The sequence below is a fragment of the Cydia fagiglandana genome, chromosome 1 (assembly GCF_963556715.1).
Source record: "Cydia fagiglandana chromosome 1, ilCydFagi1.1, whole genome shotgun sequence".
Taxonomy (NCBI): domain Eukaryota; kingdom Metazoa; phylum Arthropoda; class Insecta; order Lepidoptera; family Tortricidae; genus Cydia; species Cydia fagiglandana.
Genome location: NC_085932.1, coordinates 1625334 through 1637401, shown reverse-complemented (window position 1 = coordinate 1637401; position 12068 = coordinate 1625334). Strand labels below are relative to the sequence as shown.

At 37.3% G+C, this 12068-nt stretch overlaps 2 protein-coding genes across 2 annotated transcripts; both read right to left on the bottom strand.

Annotated features, from left to right (window-relative positions):
• Positions 1-3383: 3383 nt before the first annotated feature.
• Positions 3384-8512, bottom strand: LOC134670502 (neuromedin-U receptor 2-like). Its single transcript, XM_063528320.1, has 4 exons — positions 7774-8512; positions 6978-7075; positions 5709-5816; positions 3384-4249 (listed from the first exon to the last, which is right to left on the bottom strand). The coding sequence occupies exons 1-4, from the start codon at positions 8510-8512 to the stop codon at positions 4175-4177; spliced, it is 1020 nt and encodes a 339-aa protein (XP_063384390.1). The 3' UTR covers positions 3384-4174.
• A 2326-nt stretch (positions 8513-10838) lies between these two features.
• On the bottom strand, positions 10839-11729 carry LOC134670404 (pyrokinin-1 receptor-like). The gene has a single exon (XM_063528249.1). It carries the CDS (start codon positions 11658-11660, stop codon positions 10839-10841), a length of 822 nt encoding a protein of 273 aa, XP_063384319.1. The 5' UTR covers positions 11661-11729.
• Between the last annotated feature and the right edge of the window lie 339 nt (positions 11730-12068).

The following is a 12068-nucleotide window of genomic DNA, read 5'->3' as shown; positions in this document are numbered from 1 at the left end:
AATATAGGTAATCTAAATTTTGAAATGGCGATGACAGTTATGTGCCTAAGGTATACCTATTCCGTCCGTTTTTCTAAGATCAACTACGCCATAATAAATGTATGTGGAGCGAACATGATCTTAGAAATCAGACAGACCATACACGAAAGTATTGTTGTGTTAACCTAAACTGCAAAACGTAATTCAAAACCAAAAAAAGTGAGACAATGTTGCCATTGCAATAATTGGTTTCTAAAATTGTAAATTCCTTTTGATAAATAATCACGCTAAGATAATTTATTCATTAGTAATTTTACTCTTACTATTTAAAAAAGTACTTTTATTTATTTATTTGTACATATATACAAGACGCGCTAGTAAAAAAGTGGCAACATTTCTTACTTTTTTTGGTCTTGAATTACGTTTTGCAGTATAAACCTTAATACTTATACATACCTGCAACTTTTTTTTAAACTGGTTATCAGGTATGCAGTGATCACCGTTCTTTCACTAATAAAAAGTGCCGTGGCGACTAATACCTACCCTATATAATAAATCCTTCCCCGGGCCTTAAACTATATCCGTACCAAAAGTCATCTAAATCAGTTCAGCTGTTTAAGCGTGAAGAAGAATCATACAGACAGACAGATAATAAAGGATATCCGAGACTTACCTACAGAAATGTTCTTATTAAAGTGCCTTACGAGTAAGTAGTAGTATAATATTGAATAATTTTACGGTTTATATAGACTCACTTGTTTTTAGGGTTCCGTACCCAAAGGGTAAAACGGAACCCTATTACTAAGACTTCGCTGTCCGTCCGTCCGTCTGTCTGTCACCAGGCTGTATCTCACGAACCGTGATAGCTAGACAGTTGAAATTTTCACAGATGATGTATTTCTGTTGCCGCTATAACTAAAATACTAAACTAAAAACAGAATAAAATAAAGATTTAAATGGGAGCCCCCCATACAACAAACGTGATTTTTGACCAAAGTTAAGCAACGTCGGGAGTGGTCAGTACTTGGATGGGTGACCGTTTTTTTTTTTGCTTTTTTTTATTTTTTTTTGCATTATGGTACGGAACCCTTCGTGCGCGAGTCCGACTCGCACTTGCCCGGTTTTAGTCACTCGTGCGATGTTTCAGAGAGCCCAAGTCTCCTTTCTCGAGTGACTAAGAACAAGTGAAATAAGCCCTAATATTATTCAATGTCTATTAAGTATGTCTCACAATTAAGCTTAGGTAGTATACCTAATAGTTGCATAGCAAACCGCGTCAGTTATCAAAGTCCGGGAAAGTCGTGACCAATCATCGGACGAGGGCATTACTAGCCGTCTGGACCGGGGTAATCTCAGACAGATAAGATGCAAACCAAAGTCTACAGACCCGACAGCTGACTAATAAAATTGTGTCATTAGCTAAAAGCAAGTATATAATGGAGACCCCTCACTCTTGCGCCCGAGATGGACAGAACAATACGTGTTGGGAATCAAAATTGCTACACTTCAATTAATTATCTTTAAGAGGCCGAGGCCTCCGACATGTCATTTTCTATGACGACTGTTCACGTGATGCTTTCCATAGAAATCTAAGCGCCAGAAACTCTGGCCCGGCCTCAGCCCGATCTAGTGTCATCCTTACTCGTAAAGGCTTATAAAATTTACCTTAATCTGGGTATTTTTGTATTTATTCATTGTTTCATTGTGTGTACATTTATTCATATCAACAATTTGAATTTACATTTATATGTAAATCTGTTTACAAAATTGGCCGAAGGGTGGCGTCGGAGCGGTCGGGCGGTTTCGAAGCATCCCGGGCAAACTGCCTAATCCAACACAAGAGCAGCCGATTTAACGGAGCCACGCCGTTTTGTCGCCTAAATAGAGTGTTTAGTTTTATGTCTCTAAAATGCATATATATATATATGTATATGATCTAAATTAAAAAATATATCGCATCCAGACAATAATATAGATAGGCCATCAAATTGAATTTAACGGTAATGTTGACTTTGATCAAATCTTTTTCAATCAATTTGCCGACTCTTGTGCTCCGATTATTGCGTATCGTTGTTTTCCAAGTACCCTTACCATGAGTATATAGCAACTAAATCGCTAAAGTCTGTCAAAGCTAACTCCGTTACACCGCTTTGAATAGAGGACAACGTGAGGGACTATCATTTTAACACATTCACTGCCAAGGGGCGTGGCCTAGGAACAAACTTGTATGACGGTGAACGCACATGTGCGTTGGGGGCAGTGAATGTGATAACCGTCATATTTTCTTAGAAATTTGATATTAATCTTGACATTGTCACACTTAATCATTGCAGAGTTTGCATGGTCCGACTCTAGTGACACAGCATCTCGGCTTGGAGAGCACTGGTATCTTTAGTAAAGAGTGCCCACAATCGTCACGTCCCTCATGGCTCCTCTACACTATGGGCCAACGCCGGCCACTCCAAGGGACGCATTTATGCGTTAGAGGGAGCAAATGATATTGCTATCTCATTCTACCGCATGGCTGCGTCCCTTGGAGTGGCCGGCGTTGGCCCATCGTGTAGAGGAGCCATCAGCCATGAGGTTATTACGACTAGCGACCCGCCCCAGCTTCGCACGGGTTAAAAAATTATACACAAACCTATGTCAAAAATCACTCTATCGATAGGTGAAAACCGCATGAAAATCCATTCAGTAGTTTTTGAGTTTATGGTGAACATACAAACACACAAACAGACAGACGCGGCGGGGGACTTTGTTTTATAAAATGTAGCGATAGTGATAGTGAGAAGGAAGAAGTTTATCGTATATGGCTACGTAAACTCATGGTAAGGGGTCCAGAATATTATATACTCACGAAACAAACAAAGATCGGATCGACTCACGACAGAAAACAAAACTTAGTTGCCTAATTACGAAAACAGAAATAAACCTCGAGGGTTGACAAACAAGTCGTAAATTTGATAAAATGGTGGATTATATTCGCCTTTTCGTATATAATAATAGTTTGTGACGTAAAGCGGATTTCGAAACTTAAAATCTGATTGATTTGATACTACATTTGACATGACTCAGTTCGCGCGTAGGTCATCCAGTTATGTGCGCGCGAGATGAGCAGGCCTACTACGAGCGACACTAACCTGACACAGACATATCCACGGCAAAGTACCATGAACTCCTAACTAACATTTTTAGTAATACATATTTTCATTAATTTAGTAAAAATAGTTAGGAGTTCATGGTACTGCTCCTTCGATATTCGCTAGTGTGTGCGTAGAGTTAGATTAAGAAAAGTCTGCAGAGATATTGACAGCGCACGCAGTGCCAGTGTTATTTATTTATGCGTCATAATTTCATAGAAGTTTGACTATGTAAATATATTAGTCTAAGTAAAGACACCTGTATTCTTAACATTAAATATTGTACAAAACAGCGGTGGGTTTGTTTAGTTAGAATTACACTCAACAAAAATTAAAACGGGTCAATTTCCACGGAAATTCTACACACCCGTTTTCATTGTTCATCAGCACAGACCATAATATAAACTAAAACGCAAAATTTTAATGCTCGTAATTCACAAGTTTTATCAGATAAGTGCAATGCACCGTAGGTATAGTTACTGTATTTTTAGTGTTCCGTACAAAACTTTGTTTACGGAACACTTATGGGATCACTTCGGTCTTGTTTTTTATACAGTCACGCTCCGTGATTGTTACGCCATTTAGAGCTCTAGCTAAATTTGGCATTCCATAGCGTAAGTATGGAACAACTAATTTAGCTAGGACCATAAATGGCGCAACAATCGCAGAGAGTGATAGTAAATCTTTAATATGTAGGGTTTTTGTTTTATGTGTGTACAATATAAAAAGGTCTTCTTGCGCATTATTTAATGCCCTGTTTATAAACGAGTTTCCCATTCGTAAATTGGTCCGGTAACGTTATGGTACCTGCGCCAAGGAAGGTCCACCGATATTTTTTTTTGTTTTTTATAATTAATGTGAACTCGCAGTTTTGTCTATGGCACGAGCGAATATGGACGTAAAATTTGAACCCATTTACACTTACAAAAGTATGAAATTTTTGCCTTAAGTATTTTAAATTGCTTGCGGCATCTAGTTTAAACTATGATCTGTGTTGACGTATGTTGTTTAATTTAAAACTGTGTAAAAATCGGCCAAGTTAGTCCCTTGTAACTTCAGGACACTGCAGTGGCAGTGTGGCGGGTTGACGTTGAGAAAACTGTGTTGTGTCTTCGACCTTTGAGCAGATCCTGAAAAAAAAAGATTGTCAGTATTAATTTTCCTTTATTTTCAAACCCACATTTATTATGTAGGTACCACGCTCCGCGAATGTTACGCCATTTATGGTTCTAGCTAAATTGGTTGTTACATACTTTCGCTATGGAATGTCCAATTTAGCTAGAACCCGAAATGGCGTAACATTCCCGTGTGGTGACTGTACATACAGTCGCCATCAGTTAGGAGCGGCCAAGGTTTTCAAAAATATCTAAACAAAGTCTTTATTTGTAGAGACTTTCGGCGATTAAGTGCATGTTCAGATATTATTGAGTACATTGGCCGATCCGATATATCTTATAGCGACTGTATGAAAAATAATTATAACAGGTAACACAATTTTTCGAATGACCAGTTACAGATCATGTAAAAAACATTTTTTTTTAAATATAACTCTGCGTTATCTTATCCAGTAACGGCAAAACTTAATGGACTTTGTCTTATTCTAGTAGGTACTTAAACTATACGAGTTAAATTCTCAAGTAAAGAAGTTCCGTCAAGGAGCTGTTACATTCAAGCCCGTAGTACCATCCACTAGATGTTGTTTTTGTATGATGTATTTTGTGATGAACTTTCCGTCAGGTGTGACTAGAGCCAATCGCTGATCAGTTTATTATATTTAAAAAAATGTAGAAGTCAAACGAGCAGACCAATCGCCTGAGCGGATGAAACGCCGCAAAAGTATCTGCCGCCTTGGGTTACTTTTCCAAATAGAAATATATCTCTACAGTTCGTCATCAAAAACTATGTCACAGTTTAATTATTTATATATATATTTTTTTTTTTCAATTTATTTACACATCACAAAAACATAATACAAACAACTTAAAACCAAGATGCGCCACAGAAACTTGTGAAAGTTTATGCGTGGTGCAAATGCATCACTACGCTCAAACTGCATGTTTAATGTTTATATACCTATGCATTTTTTGTATATGGAATATAGAGACATATCTTTTAGTTAAGTTCATAAAGAATGACAGATACTTTTGACGCGCAGGTAGTGCATCTTTTATATGAGGCCCTCCAAGAGCGCTGATAATGAGTGAGTCAGTGAAACTCTAGCCGCCCAGAGGCCTATAAAAAGATCTCTACCAGTGTATTTTGGATCTTCATTTAGATAAACCAAAATTGCATTTGTCATGGCCAGACATCGTAAATTTTATAGCATTTTTGGTGCAGCGGAGTGGTGTTAAATCAATTGGTATAAACAATTTCAACCATAATGATTCATTAGCGTTAATATTAACCTTAATTTACCATTTCAATTAGAATTATCTAAACTAATTCCGTTTATACCATTCCGCTGCACCAAAAATACCTACTATAAAATTTACGATGTCTGGTCATATCAAATTTTACTTGGTGGGCGGCTAGAGGTTTGCTCTATCTAGTAGTGAGTTATCTGTGGCCACTCTAAGCATAATGTCTTACCTTGAACGCTCGTGAGAACTTGCGAGACATGAGGCTGTATAGAATGGGATTAACCGCCGTATATATGTACACGTTCACCAGGCATATGTAGCGCAGAGTGCGCAACATCTGCAGGAGAGAAAAACAAGTGAAAATTATAAAAAAAGCGGCCAAGTGCGAGTCGGAGTCGCCCATGAAGGGTTCCGTAGCAGCAAGTAACATAATAAAATTGCGGTTTACGATTTATGACGTATAAAAAAAAACTACTTACTATTAGATCTCGTTCAAACCAATTTTCCGTGGAAGTTTGCATGGTAATGTACATCATATATATTTTTTAGTTTTATCATTCTCTTATTTTAGAAGTTACAGGGGGGGGGGGATACATTTTACCACTTTGGAAGTGTCTCTCGCGCAAACTATTCAGTTTTGAAAAAAATGATATTAGAAACCTCAATATCATTTTTGAAGACCTATTCATAGATATCCCACACGTATGTGTTTGATGACAAAAAAAAATTGAGTTTCAGTTCTAAGTATGAGGAACCCCCAAAAATTATTGTTTTTTTTTCTATTTTTGTGTGAAAAACTTAATGCAGTTCACAGAATACATCTACGTACCAAGTTTCAACTTAATTCTTATAGTTTCGGAATAAAGTGGCTGTGACATACATGGACAGACAGACAGACGGACAGACATGACGAATCCATAAGGGTTCCGTTTTTTGCCATTTGGCTACGGAACCCTAAAAAGGACTGTAACTAGATATTCATAAAACCAGCCGACTATATTCCAAAATATGGTCCAAAACGAAATCAAAAATTCAGGGAACCGATTATTGAATTTTGACCGCTGGATTTCGTGTATTTCGTTTAATAATATCTCCACTACCAGGCATTTAAATTCTACTAAATAGAATTGAAAACACGTTGTGGGACATTAATAAGGATTTAATATAATTCATAAAATTAATTTATAAATTGCACGTATTAATAATACTTAATGTATTTAAATGAATAATTAACATTGCACCTATATATCTTTATATTATTTTAATTAAATAAATTGAATGCTACAAATAATTATGGTCGCCGACCTCCTGGACGGAGATGACACTTGAAGAAGAAGAAGAATAAATAATTAAGACTAGAGTGTACTAGTGCGTAGAGATTAAGAAAAATTTGCAGAGATTTTGATAGCCCACTATAAATAACAATTGCACTGCGTGACCTATCAAAATCACTGCAGACTTTTCCTGGTCTAACTCTATGACTTTTTGACTAACTTACCTTTCCATAGTCTGCCCACTTATTTATGGGAGCCACGAGCACCAGACGCAGAAGGAAGAACGGGAACCAGCAGAAGAAAAATGTGGCCGCCACGGCCGCTGTAATTATAAACATTCCCTGAATTGTTATTCAAATTACAGTAACAATCAGAGCTATAGGTACTTATGAATGAATGAATAAATAATATTTATTTCAGGACTAGTCCCTTATTATGTTAGTAACAAGTTTGGTAAATACTTAAAATCCATTTATTTCTTATATCCAGAAGTAGGAAAAGTAAATATAGGATGACTCACGCAAGACCGGGCCGTGTCCGGGCCGGAGCTTCTGGCGCTTACTTTTCTATGACGTGACAGGCGATCACGTGATGCTTTCATTGAAAGCGATGCATCGAAAGCTCTAGCCCGGACTCGGCCCGGTCTAACGTCATCCTACACAGGCCTAGCCAAGATGACAATTGTCTTCTTGTATGAAAAATATTTTGCAATTTTTGTTCAATAATCACGTTCAAGTACACGAAAGATATTTTTTTAGAAACAGTACTTAACTATTAAAACCGAAGCTTTCGTAAGCGACAATTTAGAGGAATTATCTATAGGTACCTCAACTACGTACACCTATTATCTTAAATTTTTTTAATTAAAGGAAAAATGGAAGCATTCGCCACTTCGGGCAAGACACGAACTAGTGACCTCTTGGAACAGTTGGAACACCAATCAAATCACTCTTGACAAACTACCGGAGATGGCCAGAAGCGTCCAAATTTTCCATTCCTTCCTTTTTCTTAACGTCTTACCCAACATCACTATGGTCTTGTCTCGATACTGCTTCCCGTTCACCGGACTAGTTCCATTCGACACTTTCATCGACTTTATTTTAAATGCAATCAATATGTACAACACGAATATCATAGTCATCGGAATTACGAAGAACACACACATCTCAGTCACTATCTCCAGTTTTAAAAAGACCGGCAGTGTTAAATAGCAGTAGGCTTGGTCGTTCTTCTCGTATAAATGTATGGCGAAGAGAAAAGGCAAACAGAAGCAGACGGAGACCAACCAGTTGGTGGCCACAATTTTATACACGCGGGGCCTTAAGGTCAGCTTCTGACGAAGGAAAGGCTTGGAAACCACCAGGTATCTCTCCACTGTGAACGCAGCTATCGTCAGGACACTACAGTTGCATAAACATTCCCACGCTAGAAAGCGAATGATACATCCCACTTCTCCAAACGGATAAGCGTCTGGCGCCCACATGACATACACCTCGAACGGGATAAACAAAGCGGCCGTCAGGTCTGTTATAGCGATGTTAAACAGGTAGCAGTTGGTAGGTGTTCTCATGGAGCGATCACGAATGATGACAGCACAAGTGCACACATTGCCAACCACGCTCATTATAAAACATAAAACAAGGAGAATGCTGACAGGAATCTTCACGGAATCATCGTCGTATTTGCCCCCATCTTCACCGATCGCTATCGGTCCGAACCACGTGAAAAAACTATTTGCACTGTCTTGATCACTAGCCATTTATAAAGTCTTTAAATAATTATGGAAGAAAATGCATGGCACCTCTTTCACAAGCTACTGCGGCGTTAAGACTGATTGATCTAAAGGACCGTGCGAAAATCTACAAATAGGTAAGCTCTACAGGATGATTTCGTTTAGTTTTTCGTTTAGTTTTTCGTTTAGTTTTAGAGCGCGATGAGACCTGAATTTCATTCAAAATATATGAGACAGATTCATTATGAGGGAATAAGAAATTTTGGCCTTGAAATCGAGAATATTCGTTGCTAAATTTGTCATTGCCATTCAAATGGAATGAAAATATAATTATATTAAAGTCGCTAGATCGATCTCTGCACAAACACATCAAAGATTATTATAACAATTATTAATTAAAAATAATTTAAGTATCTCCCTGTCATGTTCAGTTTCTTGACCCTTTATCCTTATTTTACTTTTAACCTGTTTTCAGAAATATGGTATTTTTATTTCCGTCGCTTAATTACCGTATTTCCGGGCAAGACATTCTAAATTTAAACTGGGTAGGGATGCGGTCAATGCTTGTCTAAGAACGTACCTGGGTCTAAATACTTTTCGTTGTCTTTCTTTTTGTCCCCAATAAATGTGATGGAGTGGAGCTTTTTGTATGGGGTGAAATAAAGTTTTTAATTTGTCCCAAGACTTATAATCGACGACTATTTCTACTAGAAACTTTCTAGCGGAAAGACATGCAATATTACTTTCTGTATACTAACATAGACTAAGGCATTGTTAAAAGCAACTTTTTATGGGCCACAGGCCTGAATTAAAGGAATATTTCATTTTATTTAACAGCACTCAACTTTTTTTTTGATAAATACTAAAATAGAAGCGTGACAGAGTGATAGCTTCTGCTATACTTCTGTAACATGTTAAGAATTATCAATCCTCAAATGAAGAAACTTGAAATAGAAAAATGTTAATTGTTTAATAAAATTGTTCTTTTTTTTCAATGTTTTTTTTACTTTTCTTTGATAATGACCCGTAAATTGTCGCGGGAGCCTAGAAAACACCAAAAGAAACTTAAATAACGTGTGAAAATAGACGTGACTTTTCGTAGCATCTGTCATCTCGATACATTTTTAACCGACTTCAAAATCTCCAAAGTAGGATGTTTACAATGCGTTTATTATTAACAAACCTAACGGTTTTTTTTTTCATTTGACCTTTGTCGTGCGATATTCGTCGTCGATTGTCATCTTGGCTAGGCCCTCAGGTCAGGTTTTTAAAAGCAATAAAGGTCGTAACTAAAACTCTGATTGGAATGATATTCGTTTAACACTCGAGTAACTATATCATCTCAAGAGTCAAGAGGAGCATTAAAAGCAGGAAGCGGCTTTCCAGCATAAAATTCTATACTATTGAGTTAGTTGGGCGTTGATATGTTATATTTGGTACTCGTAGCGCATCTGGCTCGCATGAATATAAAACTATACGAGCGAGATGCACGCATTGATATCAAAATGAATGGAAATTGCCATCAATTTTCAAGTTCGCCCTCAGGGTCAATTTATAAACGGAAATATAAGTAGGTATACATATATGTAAGTTATTGATCATTATTGATTTCTTTATTAAAACTATGAACATACTTAGTTTAATTAATAACAAAATTATAATAAAATAGAACCTAGCCAACTACCTGCAAAACTAAAACTTATTCAGAATAAAATACAAACATAGTGACCTAGCCTAAAATGTTTATTGTAAGGCAATAAGGTAATATCACCCAGGTCCGACCCCTGTGGAAGGGTTCTCCTAAGGCTGGCTGTGGATCTCTATGCCGATCCGTTGGGTGAGGAACGACTCAGCCCCACGGTCCCCGGTGACTTCTATGATATTTTTTTGAAAATTACTTACATAAGTAATGATTTTGTGTGCGCTTGGGCACCACGGTCCCAATGTAAGTAAATAAATATTTGGCGATACTGTCTTTTCCGTTGCGGTAATATACGTGGCATAGCAATAAGCCGATAACATAGAACCCACAGATTTAACCCGAGCGATTAAAACGCTTGAAGATTCGTCTGACTATACCTCGATTTTTTAGCATTAAAAAAGACTACATGATTTTGACGAGTTTTATTATTGAAAAACGCTTTGAAAAAAATAGTAGTTTACCTACTTATGAAACCAAATAATGTTAATTAACATATAAATTTTATCGATTTTATCCTTTTTTGTAAGCGACAATCAAGTGGAATTCTTTTGTAGGTAGGTACTAGGTAGTCGTTCCAGGACCTCCACTACGCCTGGAATACCTATTTATTACTAACACCTATTTTTTATATTGAAGAAATAAATGATACATTCACTGCTTCGGGAAAGATATGAAATAGGGACCTTTCAGAAGCCGTGCAAATATTTCCATTCCTTCCTTTTTCTTCGTCTTACCCAACATCACTATGGTCTTGTCTCGATACTGCTTCCCGTTCACCGGACTAGTTCCATTCGGCACATTCATCGACTTTATTTTAAATGCAATCAATATGTACAACACGAATATCATAGTCATCGGCATTACGAAGAACACACACATCTCGGTCACTATCACCAGTTTTAGAAAGAAAGGCAATGTCATATAACAGTAGGCTTGGTCATTCTTCTCATATAAACGTATGAGGAAGAGATCAGGCAAACAGAAACAGGCGGAGACCAACCAGTTGGTGGCCACAATTTTATACACACGGGGTTTCAAAGTCAGCTTATGACGAAGGAAAGGCTTGGAAACCGCCAGGTACCTTTCCACTGTGAATGCAGCTATTGTCAGCAAACTGCAGTTAGATAAACATTCCCACACTAGAAAGTGAATGATGCATCCCACTTCTCCAAACGGATAAGCGTCTGGCGCCCACATGACATACATCTCGAACGGGATAAACAAAGCGGTCGTCAGATCTGTTATAGCAATGTTAAACAGGTAGCAGTTGGTAGGTGTTCTCATGGAGCGATCACGAATGATGACAGCACAAGTGCATACATTCCCAACCACGCTCATTATAAAACATAAAACCAGGAGAATGCTGACGGGAACCTTCACGGCATCATCGTCATATTCATCGCCATCTTCACCGATCGCTATCGGTCCGAACCACGTGAAAGAACTATTTGTACTATCTTGATCACTGGCCATTTAAAAGGTCTTTAAGCATTTATGGAAGAAAATGCATGGCACATCTTACACAAGCTACTGCGGCGTTAAGACTGATTGATCTAAAGAACCGCGCGAATATCCACAAATAAAGCTCTACAGGATGATATCGTTTAGTTTTTCGCAAGTACGCGCGGCTCGCTATATTTAGAGCACGATGAGACCTGAATTTGGTACAAAATATTTGATATAGATATGAAATATTTATTATGAGGGAACAAGAAATTTTGACCTTGAAAGCGAATATATTCGTTGATAATTTGTAATTTCCTTTGTTGAAGCAACTAAATGAAATGAAAAAATAAATATTTCAGTCGCTAGGTGAATCTCTGGAACAAGCGAATCAAAGTCTATAATAATAATAATTATTAATTAAATCAATTTTAATTA